Source organism: Dipteris shenzhenensis, chromosome 8 (genome assembly GCF_047967505.1).
Source record: "Dipteris shenzhenensis isolate YYH24624 ecotype China chromosome 8, Dip_SZ_1.0, whole genome shotgun sequence".
Lineage (NCBI taxonomy): Eukaryota > Viridiplantae > Streptophyta > Polypodiopsida > Gleicheniales > Dipteridaceae > Dipteris > Dipteris shenzhenensis.
The window spans coordinates 6,673,634-6,691,958 of NC_141603.1; the positions used below are offsets into that span (position 1 = coordinate 6,673,634).

Consider the following 18,325-nt stretch of genomic DNA (forward strand, 5'->3'; position numbering starts at 1 on the left):
ACTGAGGTGCCTCACGCAGAAGGTAGAGGATGTGATCCAAGTCACTCGGAGGGCACGTGACACAAAAGACCCAAGATGCAAAGGCTCCAAAATGGGCTGGCTGTGCAATTTGAACACGATATTGTGTAGTAGCAGGTGCCTGAGGTGTCCTTGAGAGGCCGGGTGAATTACCAGGGGTTTCCATGCTTTAATGTGGATTCTTTCATTTGCTGTAATTTGTTAAAGAGAATCCGTAAAAAGCAGATTGGAAAGACTCCACCTGGCAATACTTTAATCTGCCAAGTGATTGCGTAGAAGAAGGTTGCAAATCGTTGTCCGGAGGTCCATGTTGCAGTGTTTTGCAAGGAGTGCTCGAGGCTTGTCTGGTCCGGGCTGTCAACGAGCTGTCTTCATCGCGAGAATAGTTGCAACTGGTGCTAATTTGGCAGGGCAAAGATGGCGAAACAAGGGAAGGGCTGCAGGCTGTCAGGAAATGGCAGGTAACCAGGGCCGCAATGGGCAAGGCTAGGGCTGCAAATAGCGAGGGGTTGCCAGCGTAAATGACGAAACAGGGACTGGCAGCGCAGGGAATGGCGAAACAGAAACTGACAGCGCAGGCTGTGCGGCTGTACGGCTGTACGGCAGGCTTGCGCAGGCTGTACGGCAGGGCAGCGAAAATACGTACAGGGTTGTACGGAATAACTGTGCAGGGGGGGTACGGAAAAGATGGCGCAAGGCTGTACGGCTGGCTGCGCAGGCTGTATGGCTGGCTGCGCAGGCTGTACGGCTGGCTGCGCAGAGATTTGCTCGAGATCCGTACGGTGCAATGAAGAGGTTCGCCTCTTTTCGATGGGGGCTGCCCAATGGGTTGATTGCCCAAAAATTAATTTGGGGGTTTAGTTTTAATCCTAGGGTAGCTAGGGTAAACCTAGGGGTAGGGGATGGGTTTAATTTTTGTCCCTTTTGACCCCTCTAGGTACCCTTTTGTAGGTACTTGGAGCCTAGGAGGTGTGCCTATTCGAAGGGGTGTGACCCTTGGAATAGGTGCACCTGTTCATGAGGGGATATGTCCCTATTGTTAAAAGGGATGCGACCCTGCATGAATAGGTATGTCCATTTGCCCACGATGGGGTATGTCCCATGAGTGAGGAGTCGAGACTCGTCACCAAAAGGTGTGTCCCATGGTGGAAAAGGTGCGTCCCTTGGTTTTGGGACAGCCCAAGCACCTGAAAGGACACGATTTTGGTCGTGTCCATTCACATCAACTTGTGATGTGAGGGAGATGGAGAGGCCAGGATGACTTTAGGCCGGGTAGGCGTTAAAAAATTTTACGCTCATCCTCTCCATCTCTTCCATGCACAATGTGCACGGATGTCCTTCTAGCGGCGAAAATGTATCAGATCAGCGCTAGAAGGTGGGGGGCATTTCCTACAGGCAGGAGTGAATTTTGCTCTGATACCACTGTAAGAAATCCTAGATTTACTATATTTAGAACTGTGCTAAGGAACAGAAAAGAGACTGAGATAGCAGAGAACAAGGAATAATTATATTGCTTGAATGTCTCTAGGGTGGATGTGATTGTGTCATCCATACAATTGGGCCTCTCTTATATAGAGAGTGAAGAGTCACACATGAAAAGGTGTGTACTCCAAAGGGTATGTGCATGAAGAGGTGTGTACCCCTTGTGAAGGGTGTGACCCTTGATGAGAGGGTACATTACAATAGGAATGTCTCTTCATTAGAATGTCTCTTGTGAAGGGTTATGCCTCATTAGGAAGTGTCCCGTCGAAAGGTCATACCCTTCCACAAGTGTCCATTCATTAAACCATCCATAAGTCTAGAAAGAGAAAGGAATACGTCACAGATCGTGACAAGGTGGTGGGACACAGCTTCCTATAGAGCCTGCCCCAAATACTAGGCTTACTCGCCACTCATTTGCCAACACATGACAATGAAGATATGTAGGAATCATGCTTCAAGTAAGGTTTTCATGAAGTAAACAAATAAGAAAAAGAGAACAGGAACATCTCAAATACAAGCCAATCTCATGCGCTCATACAACTGAAAATACAATCTTAGAAAGCCACTATGAAGAATACCTTTAATTCAACCCCACGTTCAGAGAACCACATTGCTGTATCATTTGGCCCATGGACCCGAAAAAAAGAACCACGCAATTCCTTGTGGCCTCTTGGATATTGCCCTGACAAGATCTGTAAGAAACACACTTAGAGACTATCTTCATACAAAACTTATACCTAAGGTGTAACAATATAATTCTCAACACAATTGCATGCTTACCCTTTGAAAGCAACTTAAAATAAGTGAGCATGATTTACATGACATAATATCATCTTGCAGTATATGGAAGTCTTCAAGACATTTCATGATTAAAAAACACATAAGCACCTTCTAGCTTCCACATCTTGCAAGAATAGGAGACCCACAATAATATTTATTTCTTGGATTCATGTAGAAAGACATATGGACTTTTATGGCAAACATTGAAAGGCCATGGAACAATCTATAATTTCAAAGAAACAAGAACCTTAAGGAAGTCATACTAAGAGCATTGGATCAAAAGTCAACACAATTGTGGAGATTACCAATATTTAAACACAACAATGCACTGCAACAACAAGCACAAAGTTCACAGCTTCTTGGAGATTTTTAATGAGGATTTTCAAAACCAATTACATTATCTCATAGAAACCACGACTACTTTAGGGAATTGATACATGACTATGCTTTGACTATGTGTCCGCAAGTCAAAGTGGCGATAAGTAAACAAAAGCACATGCACTTCCATGCAGGGTATAAAATAATAGAACCTGAGCCAAGTTTGTCAAAGCCATTAGAACCTAAACCAAGTTTGTCCGAGCTATTAATAATATAATAGAACCTGAGCCAAGTTTGTCCGACAACACTACAAGCAAGGTAGGTGTGTGCATAGTAGAATAAATGCACAACTCAAACCAACACCAATCTAGGCAAATAATTTCTACAGGACCAGCAACTAAGCATTTAGGGGTTCCATAAGAATTTTGACCCAAGGGCTTCAAGTTTTGAAAGAATTTATCCTTCCTATTAGTAGATCTATTCTTAGTTCTAGGAAAGATTGTGTCCCAAGTTATCCCTAGCTCACTCTCATTGACTCCAACAACCTTCTTGCTTTCCTTAGGCCTTGTCTTTAATTGCCAGGAGTTGAGGTTGGCTTTCATACTATTGCTCCCAAGGATAGATTAAAATACTTAAGCAGTCTATGTTTATAACTAATGATTTTTGCACAAGAGTTTTCTTCTTCTATAGAATGAAACTTCTCAAAGGAGAAGAGTGTTCTGGCCTTCTAGAAGCCATTCGCCTGAGGACTAGCCTATGGCCCCAGAAAATTAGATATTTCTTCTGGAAGGTGGCTCGTGGTTGGAGCAAATGCGACTGGATGGGCGGTGTCACTGATGTGCGAATAGTGACTCAAGATAATTTCGCTCTCCACAAAATTTCGCTCTACTTGAGGAGCTGCCCTGCAGCACAGAGGATTTGGCAGGTGGCCCTTTGCTATCATGGATAGGATGCAAAAGGATGCAGCAAGACTTCACCTGTGACATGGAAGCTTGGCATCAAAGGGGGTCATGCCCTTTTGATAGAGATGGTTTCGCGAACCTTCAGGATATTTCTAAATAGAGGATCTTCCGAACTGAGGTGCAGGACGTGACTTCCCCTTCTTGCCAGAAGCTTATACCCTCACCCAAGAAGAGTGTTTGTGAGACACTATCCAGTATTACTACTTGGAACATCTAGGTCGTGGGCTGCAATTTGGGGATGGGAGGCAAGCTATGATGTCAATGTGAGGTTTTGTAAGGTTCAATGTGAAAATCATTATCACTTGTTTTGGAAATGCTTTTCCTCTAGGTCTGTTTGGCGAGCTATGATGTCATGGTTTGGTTGGGCTTCTATTCATATAAAGGTTCGTTGGAAGCAAGCTTTCCTGGGAGATAAGGGTCAGTTGACAGAAATACAACACGATTTGTGGTAGGTGGTTCAAGCCACTGTTCTTCAGGGTATTTGGAAGGCTAGAAACAATTGCATTTTCAGGAATAAGCCATTGCTTGGGGATTTTGTACTTTCTTTGCAGAAGGAGTGCCTAGATGTCATGTTTTTCTTTGGGACGGGTTCTAGTTCCTTGATCATGGCAGCAAGGCTGTTAGCTCGTGTGATGTAAAGAGTTCATCTTGTGATTCTTTCTTTTTTGCATTATGATATAATTTCTTTTTTCCAGCAAAAAAAAAGGTAGAAAATCAATTAGCAACCATTAGCTTGGAGTGAATTCACTAAACTTGAGGATACAACTACTGAAGTAGAAAATCAGTTAGTAACAATTAACCACACTTCAAAATCTTACCGATAGTATACAAAAGCTAGCTGGTACCCATTAACTACTCCACGTGCTGCATGCAGAGGGTACCTCTCATTTGAGAGAAACCGCCAATGTCATGAAAGACTTAAGGCCACCAATATTCAAGGCGAAAGAGCAAGAAAGTAATAAAGATGCCATTAATGTATCTGTCCAAAAAATGGCAACCCTTATATCCATCGAAAGATACCCCACCATATTACTCAGTCTTTGAGGCAAATGGCCTAGATTGCTTGATGGGCTCTGAACTCCTGGCTACGGGGCTGCCCAATCATGGGCCATCTGCCCAGTGGTTGCCATGTACTACTCTTTGTGGGCCTACTCGCACCCTAGCACTATGGGTCGTTACCTAGGAGTCACTCATGCTTTTGCAAACTGTCCTTCGGCCTTGTTAGTGTTGGATGTTGGAAGCAATGGAAGCTCAAAAATGGAGGCACAATGGAGAAAAACGAGATGCTGTAATAGATTGCTGCAAAACTGAAGTGTGGAGGCTCAAGGGAGAGCCAACATAACAAAACCCTAGGGCTAACTGCCCTAACTGGACTAAATGTCCTAACTGACCTAGATGGTACATAAACTAACTGTACCGATAGTCCTAACTGACTATAAGTAGGCCTACAAGGCTCATACCAAGGTATAAGTGGCATCTATGGATAGCCCATGAGATAGCCTACAAACCCCCCTCCATGGTATGGGCCGAAGTATCCTGGACATGGCTCAGGATACCTAAATATCTAGTGTCATGGTTGCACATGTTCGTCCCGTAGGATATAGCAACCTATGACTGTACACAGTACAATAGATCAAGTTACAAAAGGTACCAAGTTTAAAGCCTGCCGAAAAGCCTCAAACTTAGGTCGAGGTAGAGCCTTTGTAAAAAGATCTACCAGGTTGTCTTCAGTGGGAACATAAGACAACTCAATATCACCTATTGATAATTGCTCCCTGACATAGTGATAGTGAACCTCAATGTGCTTTGTGCGAGCATGGAAAACTGGATTCCGTGCGACAGTCAAAGCACTCTGACTATCAATGAAGATGACGGTAGGAGCAATCTGACATGCACAAAGATCTACAAGTAGCTTCCGAAGCCAAACACACTCCACTCTAGCTGTAAAAGCAGCTATGTACTCAGCTTCACAGCTAAAAGTAGCAACTGTACTCTGCTTCTTGCTGAACTAAGAAACACATGAAGTACCAAGCATAAAACAGTTGTCACTATGTGACAAACGAGTGTCAGAACAACCAGCTCAATCACTATCAGTGAACCCATGCATGACAAGTGAAGTATTAGTCCCATAAAGAAGGCCTAAATGCTGAGTGCCTCTAAGATATCTGAAAACACGCTTCACGGCATGCCAATGATGCACAGATGGGCTGTGCATATATCTGCTCAACTGTGAGACAGCATACTGTAGATCAGGTCTCCTATGGCATAGGTAAATCAGGTAAATCAAACAACCAACTGCCTGCTGATAAAGAGTGACATCACATGTACCGCTGCCATCCTCAGAACAGAAGTGAAAACCAATCTCTAATGGTGTGGATACTGGCTTGCAATCCTCAAACTGAAAACGCTGCAAAAGCTGTCCATGTACTTGGATTGTGATATTAAAATGCCCCCCTCACTGCTAGCAAATTGAATGCCCAGATAGTAGTGCAGAAGACCAAGATCAGACATAGCAAATGTCTGCTGCAAATCAACTTTAAAATCTGCAATTTGCTGAGCATGTGTCCCAGTTACAAGCATGTCATCCACATAAAGGACTAAAATCAGCAAATCTGTCCCACACTTGCGGATGTAAAGGGTAGCCTCTGTAGGGCTGTTCTAAAAGCCAAGTGTGAGCAAATGAGAATGAATTCTCGAATACCAAGCCCGAGGTGCCTGCTTCAATACATACAGGGCCTTTTTCAAGCGGCATACCTTGCTTTTAGAACCTTCAACCTCAAAGCCAGGAGGTTGGGAAACATAGGCCTCTTCTTGCAAATGCCCATGAAGGAAAGCTATCTTAATATCAAGCTGATGTATCTGCCAATGAAAGTGGGCAGCAAAGGCAATAACAATGCGAATGGTAGTGATCCTGGAAGTGGGAGCAAAAGTCTCCTCAAAGTCAATGCCATGCTACTGAGCATAGCCCTTAGCAACAAGACGGGCTTTGTAACGATCCACTGAACCATCAACTTTCCGTTTGATCTTGTAAACCCACTTAGTTCCAATGGCATTCTTGCCATAAGGCAAATCACACAACTCCCAAGTGTCATTCTCATGGATAGAGTCCAATTCAGCTTGCATGGCCTTTATCCAACAATCATTCTGAAAGGCATCTTGATGACATAATGGCTCTTCATTGCATGCTGTAGCAACCAAAGCATAAGCAACAAAACTAGCATGCTCTTTCCGGACAGCTGCTCTTGTACGGGCTGGCAGAGGAGTGTCTTGTTTACTGTCTTTTAATGTGTCAAGGAGCCAACGGGATACCTTTTCAGGCTCCTGAATTTCTGCTCTTTCCTGGTCAAGAGTCCGGTGCAAATGACCCTGATCAATGATAGGCATATCAGGCTGAATTTCTGCATGCACATGGGGCTGTAAATGACCAACAGATGGAGGAGGGACAACCTCAGATGGAACATCATCCCGAGCATCGGATGGAAACAAAGGCATCAAGCTGTCAAATATGTCTCGGGCATCAACAACAGGCTGTTTTTGACAGTCCAGCAAAGGCATAGTGGAAGATTCATCAAACACAACATCCCGACTAACAAAACACTTGCCCGTGCGGCGCTGATAAAGCTTATAGCCCCTGCTCTTTGAACTACACCCAAGAAAAATGCATTTAACAGCTTTATCATCCAACTTAGTGCATCTTTGTGAAGGCACATGAGCATAAGCTAAGCATCCAAAAGTCCTCAGGTGGAAAATGCGAGGCTTACGACCCGTCCAAGCTTCATAAGGTGTGATAGTCTACAATGCCTTTGTAGGACATCTATTCAAGATGTAATTTGCACACATGACCACATCCAACCACAACTTATTAGGCAAATGTTTGCCTTTCAACAGGCATCTGGCCATTTCCATTGTTGATCTATTCTTCCGCTCAGCCACGGGATTCTCTTGAGGAGTATAAGGCACCGTGCATCAATGATGAATGCCACGGGAAGCCAAAAAAACAGCAAACTCCTTCGACATGTATTCACCCCCCCTGTCTGTATTAATGTGAGCAATGTGTAGCCCACTCTCATTCTCAACCAAGGCAATAAAGTGCTTGAAACATGAAGAAACATCAGACTTGGATTTCAATGCGAAAATCCAATTGTACCTGGTGAAATCATCAATAAAAGTAACAAAATAGTAGAACCCCCCAAGAGCTGCAACCCTCATGCGTCCACAAACATCACTATCAACCAGATAAAGTTTACGTGAAGCACCAACTCTCCCATCCTTGGGAAACACAGCACGGTGCATCAGATACTGCAAGACCAAACTTTTTCTTTTTTTTTTTTGATGCTATGCGCTTCCTGCATTCAGAAATATCATGCCCAGGTTTCCTGCAATAGTTACATCACTTCTTCTTTTTGCAATCCCCTGAAGAAGAGGCACCATGTGAATGATCAGCATGGGAATGAGATGGCTTTCCAGTTGAAACCTTGTCTTTACCTTTGTGTTTATGATGGGCAGCAAATGCTTGATCACTAGCCATAGTAGCATTGTGATTCACACGACTTTACTCCTCCTGAAGAAGAAGAGCAACAAGCTGGTCAAATGAGAAATGATTGGCATCACCCCTTGCAACCAACCTCAATGTAGTAGCAAAGCGTTGATATGAATCAGGCAACCCATCAAGGGTATTAGAAACCAGCTGAGAATTAGGCATAATCTCATCAATGTTGGCCAACTGCTCTTTCAAATCCTTCACATTAGTAAGATAGGCATCCATGTTACCACCCTCATCAAGCTTTAAATCTTTCAACTGCCTGCAGAGATAGGCAACCCTCGCCTCATTCCGCACCTGATACAAAGATGTAAGCTGATCCCATGCTTGCTCAGCTGTCTTGCAAGACCGAATATGAGGGATAATAATCCGTTTCACTGAAAGAGCAATCAAGGCATGTGCTTTGGCATCACGACCATCCCACTGAATTTTCTCATGTGAAGGAGGCAAAGCACCTGGAGCAGGAGGTGCAAGAGTCCTAGCTGTGGCAATAGAACCATCACCTGAAGAAGCAGAGGCTGCAGGGTGTAGCACTAGTAACAATTCATGTAGGCCTAGCCTCAAAACCTGAAACAATATGCCATAGATTCTTGGCAACCAAAAGATGTCCCATCATGTATGACCACATGGGATAATTGGTACCATCAAGCTTGTCATCGGCCCCAATCAGCCCAAACAAATCATCTTTGCCACCAGACATGATGTTGAGATACAAGGCAAATGCACCAACTGGCAAAGCAAATGAGAGAAAGGCAACCTCTCACAATCAAGTGCCAAAAAACTGCCCAAGCTTCAAAGCTTATGTCTGCAAAGGACTCTGCTGTCCCAAGGTGTACCTGTTGCAAGAAAAATGCAACACGAGGCCTTCCAAGGCAACACGAGGCCTTTCCAAAATGCAAATGAAGCAGAAATTGGAAAAAGCCAATGCAACAACGGCTTACCCAATGATGAACAGCAGTGACAAGCTCTGAAAGCGAGCAAATGAGGGCTGGAAATGAGAATTGCAGCAAATGGAGAGAGGTCGCAGCCCGAGGCAAAGGGATGCCAAATGAGGAGGAAAGGGCTCAAAGAGAAGTCTCCGGATCAATTCAGCAACTCCAAATGGCTCCAAACGCCAGCACGCAGCTCGAGGCAGCTCCAAAATGCTGGCACGCAGCTTGAGGCAGCTCCAAAATGCTGACACGCAGCTCAAGACAGCTCCGAAATGCTGGAAATTTTGAGAAATGACTGGCATGCACCCCGAGGCAGCTCGTACTGCAGTGAATGTACTTGAATTCTGACAAACTGGACAGAAGTACAGAATTTTCTGACAGATGTACGGATTTTCGTACAATTTTTGACAGGTGTACGGATTTCCATACAATTTATGACGCATGTACAGATTTCCGTACAATTTCTAACGCGTGTATGGATTTTGTTTTTATTTATTTTTTACAGGTTCGGAATTCTGTACTGATGCTGTGAATGCTCGCATGTGGTTGTTTTTTGCTGCAGCAGGCTGGAAAATGCACCGAAAAACAGTTCCCTTCACGAGAGTTGCTCCAAAGTGCAGTCTTCTCGCGAGAAAATGAGATTTTTCGTGACACAAGTGCTTGGAAAGATCTCAAACACTCGTGGGAGTGTGAAAACCAGCCAAACCAGCAAGAATGAGAGCTCCAGAGGCTGCCAAACAGCTTGGGAGAGCTGTCAATGGCTGAGGGAATGGATTCCCGACCTACTCTGGTACCACTGTTGGGTGTTGGAAGCAATGGAAGCTCAAAAATGGAAGCACAATGGAGAAAAACGAGATGCTGTAATAGATTGCTGCAAAACTGAAGTGTGGAGGCTCAAGGGAGAGCCAACATAACAAAACCCTAGGGCTAACTGCCCTAACTGGACTAAGTGTCCTAACTAACCTAGATGGTACATAAACTAGCTGTACCAATAGTCCTAACTGACTATAAGTAGGCCTACAAGGCTCATACCAAGGTATAAGTGGCATCTATGGATAGCCCATGAGATAGCCTACAGGTAGCCCTGCCGACTTGGACACCCCGTCCCCAGCCATTGGTAGTGGCCTTCCCTCGATGTCCTTTCGTCAGTGGATTGCTTTAGTAGCCCCAAGCACCGGAGGCCCAACAGGCTCTCCTCTACCTCTTTTTTGAACCCCCTTCCAACTGCCTTAACAACCAAGGGGAGCTTTTCAGGATGTCTATTGATCCCCCCTTGTTTCCTCTCCCTCCCCTTCCTTTTTTCCCCTCCCTTTTCTCCTCTTTCGTGTTCCCCCCCCCCCCCCCCGCCCCCCTTCTTTCCCTCCTTTCCAAAAGCTAGCAAGAGATGGTCTTTGTTTGACAAAGGGGTTTTAAATCCAAAAGCGCACCACTTGGTGGGATAGAGAGGCTCACTTGCAGCACCCTTGACGTCTTCAGCCATCCGGATCTCCCTCTCCCTAGAGGACAAGCAACAAGCGCAAAAGACTGTACATATCCTTCAAGATCGAGCAGTTATAGGGCCCTCACCTCCACATGATGACAAGTTCGAGATTGGGTCCAAAAAAGCTTAGCCTTGGAAGGTAATCACATCCAAGATGTGACCAGGGGGTGTTTCTCCTCTAAATTAGCTCTTTCAACACTACTCAGGCTTTTGTGAAGCAAAGTCCAGTATACTTTGGGACCCATTTGCTTTTTCTTCATCACTTGATCCCATGAGTTCATAGTGAATAACATGGAGATGACACATCATATTCCAAGGTATCCTAGCTTCCCAAGCCCTCCCAAAAAGTAAAGACCTATTTTCTTCTCTATTAGGGCCAATTTCAAAATTATCCTTGAGACCTTGACCATATAACAACCTCAGTAATCAGTCCCAAAGTTACCAAGGTGCACTGAGCTTGGTTGACCCCAGTATGCTTCGACATTTTGGAGACCTTGGTTGGAGGTGTATATAGGTATAGGGTAGGGGTTTCAGGCCTGCTAGGAAATGCATTCATTGCACACAGATGGACCACATGGACAAGGCTTGCCCTCATTTCATGACTGGCCCTCCCCCTCTCCAGACCACGTGTGTGTGTGTGTGTGTGTGTGTGTGTGTGTGTGTGTGTAAAAGGAGCATTCATGTGTGTGTGTGTGTGTGCGCGCGCGCGTGTGTGTGTGGCAACCTATTTCAAAGATGTTCTCTTACAAATGATCAATGTTGCCTGGCAAGAAAATCAATTGCCGCACCTCTGGAAGCATGGCATAATCAAACTTGTGCCAAAAAAAAATCTTTGTGATCATATGTCAGATTGGAGGCCTATTACTTTGATGCCTGTAGTTTACAAACTCATTGCCAAAATGATTGTGTATAGGCTTCATGGGACTCTGAATGCGGGCCTTCATCCTCATCAGTATGGGTTTGTGCCGCGAAGACAAATCCATGACAATATCTCCAATGCATTGACTGCAATTGAATATGCTAAGTACTCGAATCAAGATGTGCTCATATTGCAGGTAGACATCACTAAGGCATTTGATACTGTACAATGGGATTTTATCTCTCAAACCATGACAAAGTTGGGCTTTGGTCCCAAGATAGCAAATGCAATTTATTGGCTTTATTCTGGCTCTACTTCCCAGTGCATTCTCGGAAGCCATCTATCTCGGTCATGGACATTGGGTAGATCAGTCACACAAGGCTGCCCCCTTAGTGCTCTTTTCTATGCCATTGCGACTCATCCCCTCCTGATGTATCTTGATCATCTTACAAGCACAGGACAGATGACTGGTCTTAAAATCCCTGGAGCTGCATCTTTTTTGGCACAGGCATATGCTGATGATTCCTTTTTTATGCCACAGAACTCTCCTCGAGAAGTCCGCATGCATATGGCCACATTATCATTGTATGGATTAGCAGCGGGATTGCATATCAATTTTGACAAATCCAAATTGCTTTCCCTGAAACAATGTGACTGGCATTCTATTCTCTGGCCTGGTCAGATAGTGCATTCCAAAGATGTAGTCAGGCATTTGGGATATCCTATAGGATGGCATATCACCAGGAAGCAACAGCTAAAATGGATCTTCCAAAGACTTCAACATAAATTGGAATATTGGAAAATTTCTACTTGGCCACTTCATGTCAGGCTCAGAATAGTCCACTCTATTGTAATGTCTTATGTTCAGTTCTTCTTGCCTTTACCACATTGGTCCTCTAGAGATATCTCAGCTTTTATGTCTCAAGCTATGGAGCTATTATGGAAGACAAAAACTGCTGTGAAAGCATTGAGACTGCTGAAGATGGAAATGGTGTGCTCCCCTAGGATGCATGGAGGACTTAATGTTCTAAATATCAGATATCATGTACTTGCAAGGAAGGCGACTATGCTCCATACTTTTTTCCGTCAAAAACAGCCATGGACTTGTATGATAGCATCCATGTGTGTCAACATGAGGACAAATGCTTATGGCCATTGGACTACTGATCATTGGGAGGTTGTCATTGGGAGATTTGTAGGGAAGATTCCTGGATGCCCTTTCTATACTGCTCTGATACTGGACTGGAAACAAGTGCTTTCTAAAGTCAAATGGGCTCCTGATAATCATTCGGGGACAAACTCAATGAGGAAAGAGAGTATTCATTGGAGTGCCATCTTTGCCACTCCACTTGCTTTACAGGAACCGGTTAGGGCATACAATCTCATGAAATTGGGAATCAGATACATCAATGACGTGGTAGATGATCATGGTCATGTCTTATCTTTTCCTCAGGCCACTGCCACTTATGCATTGGGAATGCATCACAGATTGATATGGAAGAAAATTGCTGATCTCTTGCACCCTTTTCTACCTATTCCCCCTGTGGCTGACACAGACAGGCTTATGGAATGGCAATTGTACCCCTCTGCTACATGCTCTCGTCCTATTCCTCTGCCTGTTTTGACCTCCATCAAAGTCTACAAGCTTCTTCAACCTGCCCCTTGGATTCATCAATATGCTAATACTCTGTGGCATATCAGGCGGCCCCTTTCATGGTGGCGGAAAAATCTCTGACTAATATGGAGGTGTAAAATGCCTTTGAAACAAAGACTTTTTCTTTGGAGATGCATGACCGGCACACTGTCAGTGAGAATAACACTTGCCAAACGTCACATTGCTTCACCCACTTGCTTACGGTATAGTGACGTTTTTAATTAAAAGCGTCGCTATATAGCGATGGAACAGAGCAAAAAGGTCGCTATATAGCGACGGATCATCTTCGCCTCCGTTTCCCGAGTCACATATCTGGGAAACACTTTTGGTTATTTGGCAGATTTAGGATGCCTTTATCTCAATACTCGGTGAGATATTGGGCTCTTTGGACAATCTGGGAAGAGCATAATCTGGCATACTTGGGCCGTCAGTTTCAAAAGTCATATGAATCTTTTAGAGCCTCATTGCGGCAATCTTTATATGATGCCTGCCATGAGGGTGATATACATGCATCTTGCATTGAGCTTTTCTTTTTATGTTTCTGATCTGTGGAATACTCTCCATCTTGGAGACTTTCCCTCTTGTAAAGTTATGACAATATAAATACACTGCACTGGATTTTAACCAAAAAAAAAAAGTGTGTGTGTGTGTACACCCCTCTTGTGCAGCCCCGGCCGTATCTGCTCGTCTTTTAATCGTCACCCCTGCTGTATATCCATACTCCCCGTCCCTTTCCGTACAGCTTGATTCACCGTATTCCATCAGCATCCCCGCTTACCTCTGCTTTCCGTACAGCTCCTGCGCACTCTGACAGCTTCCCGTACGACTCAGCCTCCTTCGAAGATCCTCTTCCGTACACCCGTACGGTTCGTACGTTCCGTACAGTCCGTGCAGTTTGTAGTCCTACCCTGTACTTCGTCTGTACTCTTTGCCTGTAGCAATCCCGCCGTACAGTTCCGTTCCTTTTCTGCAATTTCATCAATCCCGCCCTGCTTACCTCCATGGAGGACCAGTTTAAAAGTTACTCCCGCAAGGAATTGACCCGGGACTCCAAAAGACAGCAAGTTGATTTCTCTACTGCAGATTCTGTAGATGCTCACTATGTTTTTGACATGCTCAAAGATGAATTTCATCACAGCCGGAAGGAGTGGGCCAAACCTCCCCCGGCCATTAAATATAAGTTGAAGCTGCCTTCATTGGTCGCTCCTCTTCGAAAGTTCTCTCAGCAAGCAGTTATCATTTTCTTCCCAGGAAAGTTACCTTCAGCAAGAGATGTGGCTCAGTGGGTTCAGGCTTTGTTGGGAGGTTGCTTTGTTGAAGGAGTATACTTTGCTTCTAGAGGTTTTTATGAAGTGCATTTTTTGGATGCCTCATATCGTCAGCAGATATTGGAGATGTCACCTCTATTCTATGGCAGACAAATGGTGCATGTCATGCCATGGTCGCCAAACAAGGATTACCACGGTCTCATTCGACATCACTGCCCCGTATGGGTTGAGGTAGTGGATTTTCCGGATTATATGAGGGCTGAGTTACCAAGTTTGGCAGCTACTTTGGGTCAAGTTGTATGCCCACCCCGTCCTTCGGGTAATCGCAATCGGTTTTGTGTTCTTTGGGATACAGGTCACCCAACCCCTCCTTCCATCGCGGTAGAAGTGGAGGATGTTCCCCTCGGTGAAAAATATTTTGATTTGAAATGGGGAGTTTTTGCAGGTGCTTGTTTCACATGTCATAAGTTTGGCCACTTAGCCTCACAGTGTCCTGCAGTCCTGCACCAGCTCCCACCTACAGCTATTGCTCCAAAAAATACTCCCCCCCCAACTTATGGCCCGAGGCCCAAGGCTATGCCTACCAAGCTGGGTGATGTGGCATCTAAATCTGTCCCTCCCAAAGAAAATGTGGTTCGGGTTTCAGCCAAGCAAAAGGATCAGGGAAAGGGCAAAATTTCAGAATCTCATGCCTCTCCCCAAGGTGCCTGGCAGCAACCCAAAAAGGTATTCGCACTCAAACCACGACCGTTACAATCTCGCCATTGGGATGCTTCAACTTCCACCCCTGGTCAGACCTCTACCCCTGCTGACAGCCTCACTTCTCAATTGTGGGTTGATGTGTTAAAAAGGGGCATCCTTGTATGTGACAATGATGAGGATCATAGAGCTAATGATCCAAGAGGCCAGGTGGATGTTGATGTCATGGCTGAGGCTTGACAGCTTATACCTTACTCTGCTTTTTGGTTTGACTGTACATATCTTCTATGTCTACTTCAATTACTTGCATTACATACAATGTTCAGGGTCTTTGCAATGTCAATAAGTGGAGACTTTTCTGGCATTTGTTCAATGGGATTTTATCTCTCAAATCATGACAAAGTTGGGCTTTGGTCCCAAGATAGCAAATGCCGTTTATTGGCTTTATTCTGGCTCTACTTCTCAGTGCATTCTTGGGCATGCCTAATGTTCAGCCAAGCATGGCTCTCCCTAGTGAAGGGAATGCTGCAAATATACAGCCATCTTTGGGACAGCCAATATCAAATGTATATAAAGAATTTAAAGATGGTGGTTCTCATGTCAAGTTTGATACATATAATGGAGTACAGGACAGGTACAAAGCCCTCACATTCCTTCAACAGTTTGATGCTGCATTTCTTGGGGGTTTGTTTACAGAAGCATCCAAGATGAGGAAGGTTGCCACATTTTTGAAAGGCAATGCACTTAAGTGGTACACTAACCTTATGCTTCATGGAGATGCACCTGCTACTTAGCTGGAATTTAAGCAAGTGTTCTCTTCTACTTGGCTTACTCCAACTTTTGAAGTTGAAGTACTTTCACACTGGCATGACTTGTCATACAAACTTTGCAAGAATCTTGATGATTACACCCAGAGGTTTTGGGATGTTTTGCTGCCATTGAGCTCTTACAGGCATGTTTCTTTGAAAGAGCAAATAGAGAGGTACTGTTGTGGATTGCCTAGTGAGCTACGTGATTATTGCATCAAAACCAAGGTGGGTTCTATGACTCAATTAATTGAGAATGCAAGGACAGCATATGCATGGATGCAGGAGAAGAATTTGGGCTTTATGGACAGCAAGAAAGAAGACAACAAACGGGCTGCCAAACACCAGGATAAGGACATCAAATCTGAAAATAAAAATTATGGCAAACGATCGTTTCAAAAGGGAGGAAAAGCCCAATTCAAAGCTGGTCAAAGGCGTGGACAGCCTAATAAACAGCCCCGTACCAAGTTATCTGATGAAGAGAAAAAGTCACTCATGGAGCAAAACAAATGTTTTATATGCAAAGGAGAGGGACACCACTCTTATGATTGCCCATTCAAGAAAAGAGACAGGTCAGATGATGATAAGAATGGTGATAAACAGGCTGATCGGAAGGGCAAAAAGCCTAAACCTTCTGCAGGACTTCTTCCAGATGTGATTGGGAGTTTGCCACATGCACATGATGAAGAGGAAATGAAAAAGACTGAGATGTGCAAAGCATGGGGAAAAATCAGAAATCAGAATTGTTTGTTTTTCTTTGATTCTGGGGCAAAGGCAAATTTCATAACTCCTGATATGGCAGGAAGGCTTGGCATCGAGCCTGGGGAAATGGGGCCATCCGGCATGTGTGATATGGCCAACCCTGAACTCAACACACCTGTCACTCCTATCATTGGCAAGTTGAGGATGCATATCCAGGGATATCAGGATGCAGAGGACTTCTACATTATGCCTTTGCCAGAGTGTGATGCTTTGCTTGGGATGCCTTGGATGTACAGGGTGGGGGCTGATGTGCAGATGAGAAACAAGAAGATTTCTTTAACTCATAGAGGCAAAAATCATGTACTTAATGTAAAGTTGAAAGGGGAGTCCATCCCTATAGTTTCAGCTTCTTGTATTTCCAATGTAATAAAGCGTCATATTTCAGCGTACTTGATTTTTGTCAAAGAGGACAGCCAACCAGTTCAGGAAGGCTCTACTCTTTCTGCTTTAGATAGAGAAAGGGCTGCTTTTATTTCAGATTTTCAGGATTGTTTCTCAGATGCACTTCCTCAAGAATTACCTCCCAAGAGGCCCGAGGATCATCAAATTGATATAATTCCAGGAAGCTCACCACCTAATATACTTCCCTATCGTGTCAGTAAGGCACAACAGGAAGAGATAATGTCACAAGTGAAGGAACTCTTGGAAAAGGAATTAATACAGCCAAGTAATTCTCCTTACTGTTCCCCTGTGTTGCTTGTGCAAAAGAAGGATGGCAGTTGGAGAATGTGTATTGATTATAGGGCTTTGAATAAAGTCACAATTAAGAACCGTTTTCCAATTCCACGCATTGATGATATATTGGATCGGTTGGAAGGTTCCTCAATGTTCAGTCGTATTGACCTTAAAAGTGGATACCATCAGATAAGGATACGGCCTGAAGATGTCTACAAGACTGCCTTCCGCACTTCATTTGGCTTATATGAGTTCCTTGTGATGCCTTTTGGTTTGACTAATGCACCTGCCACTTTCAATAGAATGATGGACAGAATTTTTAGAGCACACAGAAAGTTTGTGGGCACTTTCTTCGATGACATCATTGTGTTCTCTAAAAATGAGCAAGAGCACAGGAAACACCTCACTATTGTGTTTCAAGAGTTGAAAAGACACAAGCTATTAATAAACACCAAGAAAAGTGAGTTCTTTATGCATGAGATTCATTTTCTCGGTCATATAGTGTCAAAGGATGGAGTCAAGATGGATCCTGCAAAAGTTGAGGCCATAAGGAGTTGGCCAATTTTGAAAAATCTGCATGAAGTCAGAAGCTTTCTTGGGTTGTGTTCATACTATCGGAGGTTTATAAAGTACTTTGCAGAAATTGCTTCTCCCTTGCATGCTTTACAAAAGAAAGCTGTACCGTTTCGGTGGGGACCAAAGGAAAATGCAGCTTTTGAAGAGCTGAAGCAAAAATTGTGTTCTGAACCCGTTATTATCTTGCCAGATCTTGCAAAACCCTTCGCTGTAACTTGTGATGCATGTGGGAACAGCATAGGAGGCACTTTGATGCAGGATGGCAGAGTGGTTGCATATGAGAGTAGAGTTCTCAAAGATGCTGAATTGTACTTGCAGACATACGAGAAGGAAATGTTAGCAATGATACATGCTTTGACCACATGGAAACATTACCTTCTTGGAGCTGATTTTTATGTGCAAACTGATCATCAGTCACTTAGATATTTTCTCACGCAGAGAAAATTATCTGAAAAGCACATGAGATGGGCTAACTTCCTCTCAATGTTTCATTTTCAAATTGTACATGTGCCGG

General features: G+C 44.1%; 1 protein-coding gene across 6 annotated transcripts in view; it reads right to left on the reverse strand.

Annotated features, from left to right (window-relative positions):
* LOC147899032 (FAD/NAD(P)-binding oxidoreductase family protein) overlaps positions 1 to 18,325 on the reverse strand; it is a 133,446-nt gene that overhangs the window by 17,041 nt on the left and 98,080 nt on the right. For all 6 annotated transcript variants that reach the window (XR_015541407.1, XR_015541406.1, XR_015541405.1 and 3 more), the window contains one exon: positions 2,079 to 2,192. Coding sequence is in view for 1 of the 6 variants with exons in the window: in XM_087377975.1 (XP_087234101.1) it covers positions 2,079 to 2,192 (114 nt within the window). In the remaining 5 variants the exon portion in view is untranslated. The remainder of the gene's footprint in view (positions 1 to 2,078; positions 2,193 to 18,325) is intronic.